At 38.4% G+C, this 17831-nt stretch overlaps 2 protein-coding genes across 2 annotated transcripts in view; both read right to left on the reverse strand.

Moving 5' to 3' along the window:
* Positions 1 to 4689: 4689 nt before the first annotated feature.
* The window catches only part of LOC109050376, a 69528-nt gene continuing 56386 nt past the window's right edge, over positions 4690 to 17831 (reverse strand). Inside the window, 10 exon segments of the mRNA XM_042752234.1 lie at positions 4690 to 4790; positions 4870 to 5004; positions 5092 to 5187; positions 5272 to 5376; positions 5470 to 5766; positions 5870 to 6073; positions 6165 to 6473; positions 6556 to 6680; positions 6769 to 6934; positions 7030 to 7213. Of these exon segments, the coding sequence (XP_042608168.1) occupies positions 4770 to 4790; positions 4870 to 5004; positions 5092 to 5187; positions 5272 to 5376; positions 5470 to 5766; positions 5870 to 6073; positions 6165 to 6473; positions 6556 to 6680; positions 6769 to 6934; positions 7030 to 7213 (1642 nt within the window). The 3' untranslated portion in view covers positions 4690 to 4769.
* LOC109050374 (myosin-6-like) lies at positions 8671 to 14488 on the reverse strand. The gene is made up of 24 exons (XM_042751670.1): positions 14387 to 14488; positions 14190 to 14238; positions 13848 to 14056; positions 13519 to 13662; positions 13285 to 13441; positions 13164 to 13191; positions 12980 to 13085; positions 12788 to 12880; positions 12625 to 12688; positions 12428 to 12526; positions 12242 to 12345; positions 11981 to 12118; positions 11768 to 11887; positions 11515 to 11664; positions 11245 to 11415; positions 10824 to 11133; positions 10653 to 10729; positions 10363 to 10568; positions 10145 to 10268; positions 9880 to 10016; positions 9539 to 9794; positions 9196 to 9438; positions 8940 to 9116; positions 8671 to 8846 (listed from the first exon to the last, which is right to left on the reverse strand). The coding sequence occupies exons 3-24, from the start codon at positions 14046 to 14048 to the stop codon at positions 8697 to 8699; spliced, it is 3255 nt and encodes a 1084-aa protein (XP_042607604.1). The 5' UTR covers positions 14049 to 14056; positions 14190 to 14238; positions 14387 to 14488; the 3' UTR covers positions 8671 to 8696.

A 17831-nucleotide genomic window follows, 5' to 3' on the forward strand; every position in this document is an offset into this window, starting at 1 on the left:
CGCACAGACTCACACGCTTGACATGTAGCTGCTTGGTTTAGTGTCCTTTCGGTGTAATAATGAGGTAAGAGGACGTTCTCTTTGTGTTATTTTCTTCATCAGCTTTGGGCGGTACGGAGGTCCGACAGACTATTTTTAGCACGCTTTTCTTTTATGAGTATGACAGTTACGGTTGCATCTATTGCTTATTCTCATCAGACCTCTTTAATCCCAGAACATGCAAAGCAATAAGACAGAGCCCAGATTTTAACTTTTAGAAACCTACATCGTGCATGACAGCATAAAGCATTCAGATCATGAAATATTATGCGCTTGATCAAATGCGTGTCCTTGTCAGAAAATGCAGTTTTTGAAATAAGTTTTAGATAACAAATACAAGTAGGACAGTCAGTGTAACGTCATTGTGTATTCTCATTTTTAAAGATTGTTTAAATAATTCACCTATATGAATTGTTGGAAGATGCCAAAAAATGGTTGCATGAATTTACGAATTGATGATTTTTGGGCAATAACGGTTATTATTTATAGTCTTTTTTTTTTATTAAAAGAAAAATATATAAACAAAAATATTAATTTTTTCACATTTTTTTTTTTTTTTTTTTTTCACATTTGTCAGATTTGAATCTGTTCCCTGTCCCTGAATGAACCCTGAGAACAATCATAAATAGCCTCTTTACATGTATTTACAGTTATATCCCTATGGTTTTACTGCTGTCTCTGTGAATGCATTTAATATTGGCATGAAAAAGATATCTGCAATGCTTAAAGAAGCGGAGGGTTGATATTATGTACCTTTAACGGCTATTATTTATGTTATTACTGTCATTTTGCCCCTGCATTTTTTTCAATGGAAAAGGCAGAGAACAAATGTATTTAAACTATATTAAAGCACATGTATTTGGTGGCTGTGTGTTTAATGTTGTGGCAAGCTTGGTAGCACTTATGCCCAGATGATGCCAGGTGGGTCACGTCCAGATGGGCTTCGATATCTAGCCCATGTCCTCTTAACGTCTTCTAATAACTTCTAATAACCCTTTATGTTTCTATGAATCTTAGTCTTACAAGAAAAAGATATTCAGAATAACACTGTCAAACTAAAATGGGGGGATTGCATTGAATGTGTTTCAATTGCACAGATTTTATTGTGCTATAAAGGACCAGGGCATCCTGTTGAAGCATGGAGAGGAGAGGTCCAATTATTGTTATTATTAATATTATTACGGTTATGATTTTGTTTTGTTTTTCTTATTTGGGAGTAATGTTGCCCTGGAACCTAATTACACTCATAAAGATGTACAACCCTAAAGAAGCATGACATTAATGTGCAGTAGTGTGGGTTTCTCGAGATGCAGTAAGAAGGTGATATGAAGAGATCATGCAGGCTTTTTGTCAGACTCATCATTTGCAAGGGTTTTGTCGGTTTTGGTCCTTTGTTTTTTTTTTTTTTTTTTTGAGTTTTTCCATGAAAATTGAATTTCATTATATATTTTTTTTTGTTTGAATGAGGTGTTTATTGTGGTTAATTGTTAACTATGATGTGATTATTAAACATTAAATAAAATAAAGTTTAAAACATTCCGTAGGTTGGGTTTGATCTTTACATATTAAAGCAAATGTCTCTTGTCTCCAGGATCTGAAGTATTTACTGTATATGCATCACAAATAAAACAAAAAAACTTGTATGCCAAAAATCATTAGGATATTAAGTAAAGATCATGTTCCAATATTCTCAGAAAAACCTTAAAAACTGGACGAGTATGACTTGGTGAAAATCTTTTATAAAGACAGGATATTGATTTTAATTTTCTTATTTATTTATTTACTCAAGGCATTATTTTGGGGAAACAAAGGTGAAAAGGTAAGGATTTTTACACTGGTTAATTTCATATTTTGTAATATAAGCCTACCCTTTCATATTTTTGTAGTGAAGTAGATATTATTTTTGCAGTTTTGCAATTATTAATATTATTTATATTTTGCAAATTTTCTTTCATTGCTTTATCGGACAATTGAGTCCTACATCTCCATCTTTTTTTCTTAAAATGTTACATTTATTTCACTACCGTACTTCGGTACTTGTCTTTTTGTTTTGTAAATATTAGATAGTAATTTTCCAGCACGAGATCACGTGACGTCAGACATAAACTTTCCCGCCTTCTGCGCGTGACTTCAGTTTACGGCACGGCGGGAACTTTCTCAACGGCAAGGAATTTAATTTCTCCTCAGATTTTCTAAAGCTTAATTTCGACGATATAACATTCAAGGTACAAAGTTTGTGTTGAAATCCAGTTGAACCAATTAAATAGAATATTTATGTTGTTTATTTTTTGTAAAGTTTTAAAGTTTAAAGATTTTTTTATTCAGAAAAATACAGCAGTCAGATGTGGCACCGGTAACGTTACGTAACGACATTTTATTTACACCTTAAGCTTTTTTGTTTTAAATTTACTTAAGCGATTATTAAAGTGCTTAATTACATGTTGTTATTGCTAACAGTATTTTTAATTAGGTGACAAACTCGCAAAGTGATTTTAAAACCACAAAGACGTGAATTTTACGAACGAAATCTAGTAACGTAACGTTATATGAAGACGTCTAATCTGATGCAGGATAAATATATTGTCTATACAATCTGTATTAAACCAAATATCGTTATTGATAGGTTATTTTCACTTGAGGAAATGCTTAAAAGTCAAAATGGGGAAAGAAAGGCAGTTTCTTCAGAGTCACAGTAAGTTAAAGCTTTGGGATTCATCATTAACACAGCGGACAGCTCACGATTTACAAAGGTAAGTACCAAAAAATAAATACATTAAAATATTAACATTAAACAATACATCAATACGATAAAACTTCATACACAAATTAGAAAACAAAACCAATCCTCCCATCCTATTCGAGGTGAGGGAGAGTTTCGTCAGGTGCAAAAGAGCACCAAGTTTTTCCTCCTATTCGTGGTGAGGGAGAAACAACAAAAACATTATGAACCGGTTATTTTTAATGAGTCACTTAGTAAGTGAATTACTGATTTGTATGTCTTTTTTTTATGTCTGTTCATATCTTGTAATTAAACAACCACAACATGCTCAGAATAAATAGTGACAACATCATTGGTGACGTGGATATCTTGAATCAAGCTGCAGAATGAAATTGGGTATTTAATGAATTTTGGTTAAATAATTTTGTGTACCATACGTCAGCCAGGTAATGTATTGTAATCAGTTATGGAAAAAGCGTTTGTATAGTAAAATATGCTATACTTCAAATATATGAAACCCACAACATTTGTAGTGCTCACACTTAGACATATTTACACTATGGACAAAAGTATTTGCACACCCCCTTCTAATGAACAGGTTTGACTTCTATAGTAATTTCCATGAGTACAAATCTTAATGTTTAAGCATATAATGATGTTCTAGGGAATTGTGTGCTTCTAACAGTTTGGACTCCATGTATAAGGCAAGATTAAAAAAAAGAAATTATTGATTCAGTGAGTGTGAAAGATCTTGACTGGTCTGCAGAAAGCCAAGTTCTAATCTCAGCTGAACACCTCTGGTGTGACTTTAAGGGATAGTTCACCCAAAAATGAAAATTCTGTCAGTAATTATTCACCCTCATGTTCCAAACCCATAAGACCTCCGTTCATCTTCGGAAATCAAATTAAGATATTTTTGATGCATTCTAAGATGCACATGGATTATTTTACCGATATTCTTGCTACATTTCTGGATGTTAATCGTGTTAATTACATTGCTGTCAATGAGATGGTCAGAGAGCTCTCAGAATGCATCTTAATTTGTGTTCTGAAGTTGAACAGAGGTCTTACAGGTTTGGAACGACATGAGGGTGAGTAATTAATGACAAAATTTACATTTTTGGGTGAACTATCCCTTTAAATGCAGACCTTGAGCCAAAAACCAATACATACACTATATGGACAAAAGTATTGGGACACCCCCTTCTTTAGAACAGAAAAGGCATTTCCAAAACTGTGGCAACAGAGATGGAAACATAATTCATGTATTTAAAAATTATATTTCCATCTATGTTGCAACATTTTTGGAAGTGTCCCAAAGTATACCCATATGTACAAGTCATTGGTGTTTGGTGATGAGTTTTCGGCTGAAGTCACACCAGAGGTGTTCAGCTGGGATTAGGACTTTGCTTTATGCAGACCAGTCAAGTTCTTACACACTGACTGAATCAATCATTGCTTTTTGAACCTTGCCTCATACACAGAGGCATTGACGTGTTAGAATAGAAAAGGGTCCTGTCCTAACTGTTTTTATATAATTAAAAGCACACAATTTTCTAGAATATTTACATGTCATTTAGCAGACGCTTTTATCCAAAGAGATGGAATGGAAGCTATCAAAATCAATAAAAGAGCAATGATCCAAGTGCTATAACAAGTCTCAGTTAGCTTAACGAAGTGCACGTAGAATATCATTATATGCTTTAACATTAAGATTTGTACTCATGGAAATTACTTTAGTAGTCAAACCTGTTCATTAGAAGGGGGTGTCCCAATACTTTCGGCAATATAGTGTACTCTCAGACTTAATAGATTTACATCATGTTTGTTTTTTTCTTAATATATTTAATGCCCACTTCTGCACTTTAGATACATGGTGAGACTGAATGATAAAACAGAAATGGAAAACAAAGCCACAGACGCAAGAATTTAGAATTGCAGTTTTTATTGCCACATCAGAACCAGTACATGAATGTGGTTTCACAGCAAAAAGAAACTTTATAGTGGAGGATTACTCTTCATCATGTCCTTTCTGTAATAAGAGAGCAAAGAGAATGTAAGTATCATAGTAGTGTACTATATCATATTTTTTAATTGGACAGAAAAATTACCTTGGATCCTGAATCACGGCTCTTGGCTCTCATCTTGTTGACCTGAGATTCAGCAATATCAGCCCTCTCCTCTGCCTCATCCAGCTCATGCTGAATCTTACGGAACTTGCCCAGGTTAGCATTCGCCTGTTCCTCCTGAAAAACACATTAACGAGAACATATTGTTAAAAAATAATACAGAGACGCCAATACTTCAATATCTGAGGGACATTGTTTACTTACAGCCTCCTCAGCAGCTCTCTTGTAGGACTTGACCTTCAGCTGGAGTTTGTCCACCAGGTCCTGAAGACGTGCCAGATTCTTACGGTCCTCCTCGGTCTGTAAACAGACAAAGTGACTTCATTGTAATCTATATGGTGCGAATAAAAAAAAAGCATTTATTTGTATGGCAAAGAAAGTGACCTGGTAGGTGAGCTCCTTGATGCGTCTCTCATATTTACGCACTCCTTTCACAGACTCGCTCGCCTTTCTCTGTTCCAGCTCCACCTCATTTTCCAGCTCTCTCACCTAAGAGATGTGCAAGATGGTTAGCTAATAAAATAAAGTAAGTAGTTTAATAACGAGAAAAACAAAAACTTTTTAAAAACATCAGCAGCTTACCCTGGCTTCCAGTTTCTGGACCTGCTTCTTGCCTCCCTTCATGGCGATCTGCTCAGCTTCATCCAGACGGTGCTGCAGGTCCTTGATGGTCTGCTCCATGTTCTTCTTCATGCGCTCCAGATGAGCGCTGGTGTCCTGCTCCTTCTTCAGCTCCTCTGCCATCATGGCAGCATCAGTGATAGCCTTCTTGGCTTTTTCCTCAGCGTTCCTGCACTCCTGCACTGCCTCCTCAACCTCAGTCTGAAGCTGAGAATTATCTCCCTCCAGCTTCTTCTTTTGGTTCAGCAGACTGGTGTTCTGCATCAAAATAATTTATACCATATAAGATCACCAATGTCACAGTTCACTGGTGAAAGTAATGATAACTCTGTAAATTGAGCAAATATTTGAAATGTATTACCTGTGCATGCAGGAGCTGGACTCTCTCACTGACGTCCAGCAGTTCCTGCTCAGCCAGTTTCCTTCCTCTCTCAGTCTGTTCCACCATGGATCTCAGCTCATCCAGTTCAGCCTGCAGCAGATTGTTGCGTCTGTCCACGATGGCGATGTTCTCTTTGAGATCATCATTACCACGCAGAGCGTCATCCAGCTGCATTTGGGAATCCTGTGAAGCAGAAGTTTTATAAATGAATAGGCTGAAGAACAATGTTGGATTTCACTGAAGTTTTAAAATCTTAGTAGGAGATTCATCATACCTTGAGATGTCCATGCAGACCCTTGAGTTGCTTCTGGGCTTCTGATGCCTGTCTGTTAGCCTGGCTGAGCTGAATCTCCATCTCATTGAGGTCTCCCTCCATCTTCTTCTTCAGTCTGAGAGCTTCATTCCTGCTGCGAGTCTCTGACTCAAGTGAGCTCTGAAGAGTATCAACCATTCTCTGCTGGTTCCTCTTGGCCTGCTCCATCTCTTCATCTTTCTCAGTCAGTTTGCGTTCAATATCAGCCTTTACTTGATTGAACTCCAGTTGAGCTCTCAAGATCTTTCCTTCCTCATGTTCAAGTGAGCCCTTTAAATGTGAAACAGTTTTTAAGTCCTTTGTCCAAAATCAGCCTTATGTGAACAAAAAAGAAATGATCATTTAAGGTTACCTCAGCTTCCTCCAAGGCTGTCTGGATCTCTGCTTTTTCCTGCTCCAGCTGCTTTCTAATCTTCTCCAACTCATGGATGCTTTTTCCTGACTCTCCAAGTTGCTCAGTGAGGTCAGAGATTTCCTCTGTTATGGCAGAAAATAAATAACTGTTAAGCAAGATTATGCTGAAGACATCATCTGTTGATTCTGCAGGTAACCAGAATTTAGTTACCTTGGAGGTTCTTGTTCTCTCTCTTCATGGTCTCAAGATGATCCAGGACCTCTTCATAGGAGTTCTTCAGTTTGAAGAGTTCAGTGCTCAGAGATCTAGACTCTTTCTGGACACTTTCTAGTTCACTCTGAGACTCCTCATACTTCTGCTTCCACTCAGCCAGGACCTGTCAGGCATTTATTTAGATGTTTATTTAATTACTAATAAAGTTATCAAAGTAAGTCAAAAGTAATAAATATTCACATTCATTTGTTGTATTACCTTGTCAAAGTTTCTTTGCTTCTTGTCCAGAGCAGCAGCAGCAGCGTTGGATCTCTCCACATCCACCATGAGATCTTCAATCTCACTCTGCAGCCTGTGTTTGGTCTTCTCCAGTGAAGAGCATTTAGCATTGACAGCTTCCACAGCTTCTTCTGCTTCTTGAAGACGCTGAGCCAATTTTTTCCTAATTGTGTCAGCGAGGAGATTTTTTGTTAATGGTGACAAAAATAAACATAAAACCAAATAGTATATTTCCCATTACTTACTTAGCATCCTCCAGCTCCTCAGTCCTCTGGATGGCATCAGTTTCATACTTGGTTCTCCACTGAGCCACCTCAGAGTTTGCCTTGGACAGACTCCGCTGCAGCTCAGCTTTGGCTTCTTGCTCCTCTTCAAACTGTTCCCTCAGAAGATCAGAGTCGTGACGAGCAGATTGAACTGCATGGGCCAGGGCATTCTTAGCCTGAAAGAAAAAATAGTCAGTTGCTTGGATGTGGTTTCTGGTGCACTACTTTGTAACAAAAAGGATTCAACTTCCGGAAAAAGTTAATGGCTTGCAAAACAAACCTTGATTTCCTCCTCTAGTTGTCTCTTGAGGTCTTCAATCTGCTGAGTGTAGGACTGCTTGCCTCTAGTCAGCTGAGACACCAGGGAGTCTTTCTCCTCTACCTGTCTAGACAGTTCACCTGAAATGGCAAAAAAGTGTTTTTTGTAGTTATGACTAATTTAAATATTTTAAACCGAAAATTGTAACTAAAAGTGCTATATTTTGTAACCTTACCATTCTCAGTTTGCAGCTTGGCTTTTTGCATGGTGAAATCATTTATAGTGCGCTGGCCTTCCTCAGCCTTGGTTCTGTACTCACTCATCTGGTCTTCCAGAGTTCTGCACATTTTCTCCAGGTTGCTCTAATAAAATATATTTTAAAAAGTGAGTGATACTGATTTTATGTTTCAGTCTCATGTAATCTGTCTTATTTGTTGCCACTAACCTTTGACTTGACAGTCTGCTCCATGTTGGAGACCACATCATCAAGCTCTAACTTCAGTTCACTCTTCTCTTTCTCCAGCTTCTGCTTCACTCTCTGAAGGTTGTCAATCTGCTCTCCCAGATCAGCCACACTGTCGGCATGTTTCTTCCTCAGTGTAGCAGCGGTGGCCTCATGTTGCAGAGTGGCCTCTTCAAGGTCTCTGCGCAGCTTCTGGAACTCAGCTTCACGTTTCTTGTTCATCTCAATCTGAGCAGCAGTGGCTCCACCAGCCTCCTCCAATCTCTCACTGATCTCCTCCAGTTCTCTGGACAGATCAGCTCTCTGTTTCTCAACTTTGGCACGAGCAGCTCTCTCAGCCTCCAGCTCTTCCTCAAGCTCTTCAATACGAGCCTAGAAATTGAGAATAAATAAGGTTTTAATAAGAATCATAATACATTTCAGTTATTCTTTTTAAATTATTCGTCCTTGTTTGATTTAAACAAACCTGCAGCTCCTTCAGTTTCTTCTGGAGCTGGGCACCAAGGGCTTGTTCATCCTCAATTTTGCTGTCAATCCAAATCACTTCCTTTAATGTGATGTCAAAAAAAGTTTGAGGAGTTATTTGATTCTGTCCATTTTCTGTTTATCATTTTCCAAGTCCATAAAAAAAAATGTATTTGAATTGTTTGACATGTTCTTACTTCTTCAGCTTCTCGTCCAGTTGCTGTTTATCATTTTCCAAGTCCATAATGCTCTCCTGGGTCAATTTTAAATCACCCTCCAGCTTTCTCTTTACTCTCTCAAGATCCATGCGCAGCTTCTTTTCTTGCTCCAAGGATCCCTCAAGTTATTATATAAAATATCATGAATTTACATTGTCTTGTAAAACATAACAAATATCAAACTTAAGGTGTTTAGAGTGTGATTTTGCTGTACTCACATCATCCACTTGTTGCTCCAGCTTGGCTTTGGCTTTGGTGAGTGTGTTGACTTTGTCTTCCTCGCTCTGGAGGTCATCCAGCGTTTGCTGATGGGCCTCCTGCAGAGCTTTCTTCTCCTTGGTCAGTTTAGCAATGATTTCATCAAGTGCTGACATTTCCTCAGTGAGATTTTTAACCTAAGTAAAAGAGCATTAGATCAGTAAACACTCAAAAATGTGTAATGCTGAAAAAACTATAAAAGGTATAACCGCTAACCTTGTTCTCAGTGGCATGTTTCTCCTTCTCTACTTTGGCCAGAGTGAGCTCAAGATCATCAATGTCCTTCTTGAGCTCAGAACACTCATCCTCCAGCTTTCGTTTCTTTGCAACCAACTCTGCATTCATTTCTTCTTCATCTTCCAGTCTCTCAGTCAGCTCTTTGACTTTGGCTTCAAGCTGGATCTTGCTCTTGATAAGACCCTCACATCTCTCCTCAGCATCGCAAAGATTATCTTGCTCCTATCAGAGCGAGAAAAAAAGAGAATTTATAGTGTTTTTTGTTTTTGTTTTTTTGGATTTGTGAAAAGTCGAAAGATGTTGTTTTTCCATGTTGACTTACAGACTGCATTGCAAGTTGAAGGTCATTCTTCTCTTGGAGAAGAGAAACCATCTTTTCCTCAAGTTCCTTTTTGCGGGCTTCAGATTTTGCATAAGCCTCTTTCAGCTTGGTGAATTCTTCCTTCATGTTGGCCATTTCTTTTTCAGTCTCAGCAGATTTCAGCAGAGGCTTAATCTTGAAGTAGAGCTTCATCCAGGGCCAGTTCTTGACACCCATGAAGGCACGTACGTTCCACTGGATCACCAACAAAGAATCTCTGCAAAGTAATTCGGTGTATATTAACATAGACAAAAGTGATGGATATCTTCTTCATTATAATGAGACATTACAGTTATACTAACCTGCGCTCAACAATCTTCTGGAACTCAATTCTTGAGAGAATACCGCGAGCTCTTGCTTGAATCCCAGTAATGATGAGAGCAAGACGGTCATCTCTCAACTCTTCAAGTGTACCCAGCAGACCAGCCTTGAAGAACACCTTTACAAAAAATGTCAATATTTATTTGCGTTTATTTTTTTTATTTTTAATTTTTTTTGTAACACTTTCTGCATTATGATAATTAGAACTGGCTATTTGAAGAGAAATTTTGTTAGAATATTTTATACCTTAGTATGTCCTAACTTGTACTGGCTGTGGTCAAGGTCCAATGAGCCCAGCAGTTTCTCAGCAGCTTTCTTGTTGTCAATGAACTGACCCTCGGGGATGGCAGATGGATTCAGAATACGGTATCTAACAAGAGGTACAAAAGTAACAAAGTTTTACCCCCTGTGCATTAAAATGTTTATTTCAGTCTTTATTTTAGTGTCTCTTTCAGGTTTTTCACCTCTGCTTGAAATCTCCATACAGGATTCTGTTGGGGAATCCCTTTCTACAGATTCTGATGCCCTCCAGCACACCGTTACAGCGCAGCTGGTGCATGACAAGAGGATTCTCCATCACCCCAGGAGTCTTAGTCTCATTGGGAATCAGGCAACGCACAAAATGAGGGTGAGTTGACCTCAAGTTGGTCATCAGCTTGTTCAAGTTCTCCTGTAATTGAAAAACAAACCATTACATTGTAAGGTATGCAGTTTTGAACTTTTTGTTTTGATCATTTGTTTTAATAATCCTTACCCTATGAAGGGCTGACACAGTCTGGAAAGACGAACCCTTCTTTTTGCCACCTCCTTTACCTCCCTTGGCATCTTGGGCTGAAACCAACAGAATGTTTAAAATAAAAGTGTTTTGGCATGTCACATTACAGTTCAAACCCAGAAAAACATTTTACTGAAGGTCAGTACACACTTGAGTCAGCCCCAGAATATCCAGCAAACAGGAACGACAGCAGCTTCACAGTAGACTTTTGGAAGAGTCCAACCACAGTCTCATTAAGAGGGTCCTTGTTCTTCACCAGCCAGTTTGAAATGTTGTAGTCAACAATGCCAGCGTAGTGAACCAGGGAGAAATGCGCCTCTGGTTTACCCTTGACAATCCTGGGCTTCTGGAAAGTAGGATTCTTACCCAAGTGGTTGTCATAAAGCTTAGCTTTGAATGTTGCATCACTGGCTTTGGGGAACATGCACTCCTCTTCAAGGATGGACATGATACCCATAGGCTACAGAGAACAAAATATAATGGAAAAAATATAGTGTAAACAATATGAAAAAGCAAGAACACACAAAACAAATGTTTTAATTATAATTAATATTTCTGCATTTAACCCCACCTTCTCAATTAACTCAATACAAGCTGCTAAGTCCATGCCAAAGTCAATGAACTCCCACTCAATGCCCTCCTTCTTGTATTCCTCTTGCTCCAGCACAAACATGTGATGGTTGAAGAACTGCTGCAACTTCTCATTAGTGAAGTTGATGCACAGCTGCTCAAAGGTGTTGAACTGCAGGTGGGATATATTAATATTCAGATATACTCCCAATGGCAAAGTAACAAAAAACTGAAGTTACTGAATAACAATAATCAGTAGATGTAATCTTACATCAAAGATCTCAAATCCAGCAATGTCCAGCACACCAATGAAGTACTGACGAGGCTGTTTGGTGTCCAGGGATTGGTTGATTCTCACAACCATCCACAAGAACATCTTCTCGTACACTGACTTTGCCAGAGCACCAATAGAGTAGTACACCTGAAAGGAGTGGAAGAACATTTAAAAAATGATTAAAAAATTGCTTTTTTGTTGTAACATGATTTCAAAGCTCTACATTTTACATTATATAAATTTTCTTCACCTGTTGGACACTCTGTCCCTTGGTGACCCACTCATTTCCTACTTTAACTCTCGGGTGGCACAAACCCTTGATGAGATCAGCAGAGTTCAAGCCCATCAGATATGCGACTTTGTCAGCATCGTAAAGAAAAGGTTTTTTTTTTTTCAAATTTAGAACCATTTATCAAAAAGTCATCAGTGGCAGTGTGGTAATGATTGTACAGCATCACTTACCTTCAGTCCCATCAGCCTCTGCCTGTTCCTCTCGCTGCTTCTGCTTGAACTTCATGTTGCCGTAGTGCATGACAGCACCGGTCAGCTTATAGATGCCTGCCTTTTCTTCTGCAGTGAAGCCCAGCACATCAAACGCTTCCTGCCATTTGAAAGCAGCATGACAAAGCAATAATATAAGTCTACTTTTATTATCCTTTTTGTGGCACTTCACAACAGTTCTAATTTATGTATATTTTGTTTGATATAGAGATCTGTTACTAACATCAGTGGCAATCAGCTCTTCAGCATCATCAATGGATGTCACTTGTGTCTCTCCTTGGGAGATGTAGGCGTAGTCATAGGGGTTGTTGGTGATGAGCAGCATCTCTAAGGAGAAATGGGAACATAGATCAGAAAATGCTCTTCTAATTAGAAACAGTAATGCAATAGATGTGACGGGTAATTTTACCCAGCAGTTCTGGTTTTCTCTGGGAGAGGATCTGGTAGAAGATATGATAGTCTCTCTCAGCCTTGAGCTGATAAGTGACACGAGACTTCTCCAGCAGATCTAAATTAGGAAAATTCACAAAATGATGGCTGTGTCAAATATATCTGTATGTACTATAGTTTTCCAATCATAACCGTGATAATATAAAGCATACTCACAAGTTTCAACATCTGCAGAAGCCAGTTTTCCACTTACACCAAAGTGAATTCGGATGAATTTACCCTGTTCAGTTAGAAAATAAATTTTTTTATATATCTATATATATATATTAATTATATGCATTATACACCAATGCTTTCTCCACTATGAGGAAGGACTTACGAATCTGGAGGAGTTGTCATTTCTGATGGTCTTGGCATTGCCAAAGGCCTCCAGGGCAGGGTTAGCTTGGATGATTTGATCCTCCAGAGTACCCTATAAACAAACCATTTCATTTTTAAAATCTTCAAATGAACACAATAACATTTTAAAATGAAGTAATATTCATAGTCTTATTTTAGTGGCTATATTCACCTTCTTCTCAGAAGCTGCATCTTTTTTCCCAGATACAGCAGCAATGCTGGCAAAGTACTGGATGACTCTTTTGGTGTTCACAGTCTTTCCAGCACCGGATTCTCCACTGTGGATTAAAACGGTCAACGTTTTTATCATTTAAACACATTTAATCTCACAAACAAGTGAGGCTGAAATGACTTACGTGATCAGGACAGACTGGTTCTCTCTGTCTGTTGGGTGAAATTCACAAAGAAAAAAGTTTTATGTATATTTTATACAGTATAAATTTGTTTAGTTGAATAAATGTGAAATACATTTCTAACCTGACAGCATGTACTGGTAGGCGTTGTCAGAGATGGAGAAGATGTGAGGAGGAGCTTCAGTCCTCTTCTTCCCTCTGTAGGCTTTGACCACAGAGGCATCGTACACTGGCAGCCACTTGTAGGGGTTGACAGTTACACAGAACAGCCCTGAATAGGTCTGTAATGTGGGAGATGAATCAGTTCAGTACAGTTATACAAGCTAATAATTGCAGTAGATTCTCATTCATCACTCACGTAGATCATCCAGGCTGCGTAACGCTCTTTGAGGTTAAACAGCACAGCGGGCTCGTGCAGGAAGGTGAACATCGCCATGTCCTCAATTTTATCAAACTTTGGCGGGTTCTGAGGGTGAACATCGGCCTCCTTGAAAGTCAGAGTCTGTTGAAATAGAAATTATAACTTTACACAAGTCTTTCAAGTGAGCTCACAACTACACTGTAAAAAAACAATAGATAATCCACATTTAAACTTAAAATTGTAAAAATTTTCTGAAGAAATTGTGAGTGGTGCCAGCCTTAGCAAATCTAACTATTGTGAGATACTGATAAACAAAGCGTCCTTACCTTTCCAAATTCAGTGTCAACAGTGACTTTGTCACCGTCTCTACTGGTGATTGAGGCTTTGACGTACTCCACCTCAGGATCAGGCACAAAGCACTCCTTCTTCATGTCGAAGGGGCGAGTTTGGGCCTCCAGGCGCTCCTTCTCTGACTTACGCAGGAAGGAAGCAGCAGACCCAAACTCTGCCATGACGGCGTCAGACATTCTGAAACCTAGAAGCAAACAGCCTTGTAAATATAACGTCCTAGTGTCAACAGAAGCACTAACAACACGTAACTGGCATCACAGGTGCACAAATGATAAACAAATGCATTTCAGTTCTGTAGGGGATGCAAAACGTCTCACCTTGTGTTTGTCAAACTCTGTACTCTTTAACTGCACAGCTGGTTTTACTCTAAGGACGAAACAAAAGACTCATTATTGTTTCAGAATGATGTGATTCTGATCATTAACCCAAAATTAGAATGGTTATATCTTTTTGTGTCAGCTCTGGACGCAGTGATTGTGAGGTCCAGGAGATCTTTCTGCTTGGAGGCTCTTACCTTGGGTTGTCCTGTGTGTTGCGTCCCTCCAGAGTTGATGCTACCTTTTTAAAGCGAGTCACTGATCCCAAAATGGTGGTAAACTGTGGATGCCCCACCCTGGTCCCACTAAATAAACGTTCAAATGATTGGATGGCATAGGATGTTCACCGGCGGTTGACATATATGGTGTGATGTAACAATAGGTTCTAAGGAGGAAGGACAAAAGAACACACATGTTGCTTTAAAGAATCATGAACACCGTCCTAATTAGGAGCTCCTTTTACGACGTTGTCTCGTGTCAACAAGATCAACAGTAGTCTATTTCAGATCCCTTCCTCGTAGAGCATGACACCTCTTGACATATGAGAAATGTGAATCTGTGATGGTATTCTACAACAATTTTTACTGTCTTGTTCAGTCTCTCCATTGTGGTTTTTCTCTCAGAAAGGCAAGCTTTGCAAAGAGCTAACGTGACGCATCCAATTAATATTAAAGCTTAATGCACTGGCAGAGATTTTAAAAGTTTGTTCAAGAGGTGACTACTTAGGGAAGTTGTTCTCTTATATAAGATGCTAATCAGCTCCACTTATCTAAAGTACCACTGTCAGCTCACGGCTAATCATAATCACCCTTTTGTCAAAGTAACATCTGCACACTTTTTGTGAGATATCAGGTTTAACTTTTGCACACATTGTAGACGTCGTTCCAATGTCATTGCTTGAGACAGTCATATTAGCTAAGGTCTAAAAGAAAAGGTGACAAATAATTGAAGTCTGTCTTTAGATGGAGGCAATAGACACCCAACAGCTGGCCTTTTGTGCTGTTTGAACTAACGGCTCAATTGTCATGGCTTGTGTCCGTTAGACCTCAACCTCTTGCACTTCTTGTTGACGTCCCATTGTTTTTCCTCTATCCTTGAGGACAAAGATAACCGTACTGCATTTTTCAGAGGGTCTCAGACAGCTGTAGAAGGGGGCCTCTGTAGTGTGAGAGGCTCCAGCAGCTGCTCTTTGTGCTGCAAATGCTGTGGTGTGCATTGTTGCAAGTGGTGCATTTTTCATTTGGAATCTTTTAACATAAGGATTAGGATCAACAAGTGATCCTTTTAACAACATCAGTATCAAGGTATTGTTGTCAGAACATGCATACTTACAAATTATATTCAATTCTGTTATTTTAGACCTTTGTTCAGGGTCTTAGAATATCGCATTCATAGCACCCTACTATGGTGTTCACTGGATCCAATTGACACTCGAGGATTTGAAGGTCACGGCATTGTGCACACTTTTTTTATTTTAGTATCCTCATAGTTTCGTAATTGTGACTTGCAAACTCACTATGGATGGAAGAGTTTAAATGTTCTTGCATTAAGTGATCATAATTTAGATTTTTTTTTAAAAACTAATCTAACTGCAATTTTTCTGATTTAAAAAAAAGTGCTTGGGATTTGAAGTGCAATTTAAACACAAAATATATACTTATTATTAATAGATAAATATTACTAAATAAAAATTAAATATAATACTTATATTACTGTAATATTACTATACTATTTTTTATATTACAACTGTACAATGACAATACTAATACAAACACCAGCATGTAATCAGCTGAAGCACAAAGTGAATACATTTAATTAAATCACAGCCTTTATGATTTGATAATCACTTATTTAATTTTGTTAATTATGCAGCCCTGAAAGAAGATGTTTTTAACCTGCATAAACTGTGTGCTGTGTGTCAAAATGTGGCAAACAAACTTATGTACAGTGCCGTGAAAAGGTTTTTGCCCCCTTCCTGTTTTTTATTTTTTGGATATTTGTCACACTTGAAAGATTCAGATCATCAAGCAAATTTTAATATTACACAAAGATAACCCGAGTAAATACAAAATGCAGTTTTTAAATGGTGATTTCATTTATTAAGGGAAAAAAGCTGTCCAAACCTGCCTGGCACTACGTAAAAAGTAATCACCTCCTAAATCTAATAACTGGTTGTACCACCCTTGGCAGCAAAAACTGCACTCAAGCGTTTGTGATAACTGGCAATGAGTCCTTAACATCGCTGTGGAGGAATTTCGGCCCACTCTTCTTTGCAGGATTGTTTTAATTCAGCCACATTGGAGGGTTTTTAAAGTCATGCCACAGCATCTCAATCAGATTTAAGTCCAGACTTTGACTTGGCCACTCCAAAACCTTATTTTTTGTTTTTCTTGAGCCATTACGAGGTGGACTTGCTGTTGTGATGGGATCACTGTCCTGCTGCATAACCCAAGTCTGCTTGAGCTTGAGCTCACACACTGACATCTGGGCATTCTCTTTCAGGATTTTCTGATCTATCTGGATTTTTGGGCTCTACTGTTAGTGTTATCTGCATGCACCATGGGTCTGAGAGTAACGCAATTTCAGTTCTCTGTATGTATGTACTGTACATGTGGAAGAATTGACAATAAAGCAGACTTGACTTGATGGAGCGCAGAATTCATGTTTCCATCAGTTATGGCAAGTCGTCCAGGTCCTGACCCCAGACCATCACACTACCTCCACCATGTTTGACTGTTGGTATGATGTTCTTTTTATAAAATGCTGTGTTGGTTTTACACCAGATGTAACGGGACACACACCTTCCAAAAAGTCCAACTTTTGTCTCATCAGTCCACAGAATACTTGTGCAAAAGCCTTGGGGATAATCAAGATATTTTTTGGCAAACGTGAGATGAGCCTTTGTGTTCTTTTTGGTCAGCAGTGTCTTTTGTCTTGGAGCTCTCCCATGGATGCTGTTTTTGCCCAGTCTCTTTCTTATTGTTGAATCATGAACACTGAGCTTAATTGAGGCGAGTGAGGCCTGCAGGTCTTTAGATGTTGTTCTGGATTCTTTTATGACCTGCGTTGCACTCCCGGAGTAATTTCGGTAGGCTGGCCACTCCTGGGGAGGTTCACCACTGTTCCAAGTTTTCTCCATTTGTGTATAATGGCTCTGACCGCGGTTCACTAAGAGTCCCAAAGCCTTAGAAATGGCTTTATAACCCTTTCCAGACTGATACGTGTCAACTATTTTGTTTCTCATCTTTTTTTGAATTTCTTTTAGATCGTGGCATGATGTTTTGCTTTTTAAGCATGCTTCGCTTTGTCAGACAGCTTCTATTTAAGTGATTTCTTGACTCAACAGGTCTGGCAGTAATCAGGGTGTGGCTAGTGAAATTTAACTCAGCTTTCTAAAATAATGTGGTTAATCACAGTTCTTTCATGATTTAACAGGAGGGGGCAATTAATTTTCCCATAGGGCCAGGTAGGTTTAGACAGCTTTTTTCCGTTAATAAATGAAATCATCATTTAAAAACTAGATTTATTTTGTATTTACTTGCATTATCTTTGTGTAATATAAAAATTGGTTTTGTGTAAGTGTGACAAATATGCAAAAAATAAAAAAAAACAGGAAGGGGGCAAAAACCTTTTCATAGCACT

The sequence above is a fragment of the Cyprinus carpio genome, chromosome B24 (assembly GCF_018340385.1).
Source record: "Cyprinus carpio isolate SPL01 chromosome B24, ASM1834038v1, whole genome shotgun sequence".
NCBI classification, from domain to species: Eukaryota; Metazoa; Chordata; class Actinopteri; order Cypriniformes; family Cyprinidae; genus Cyprinus; species Cyprinus carpio.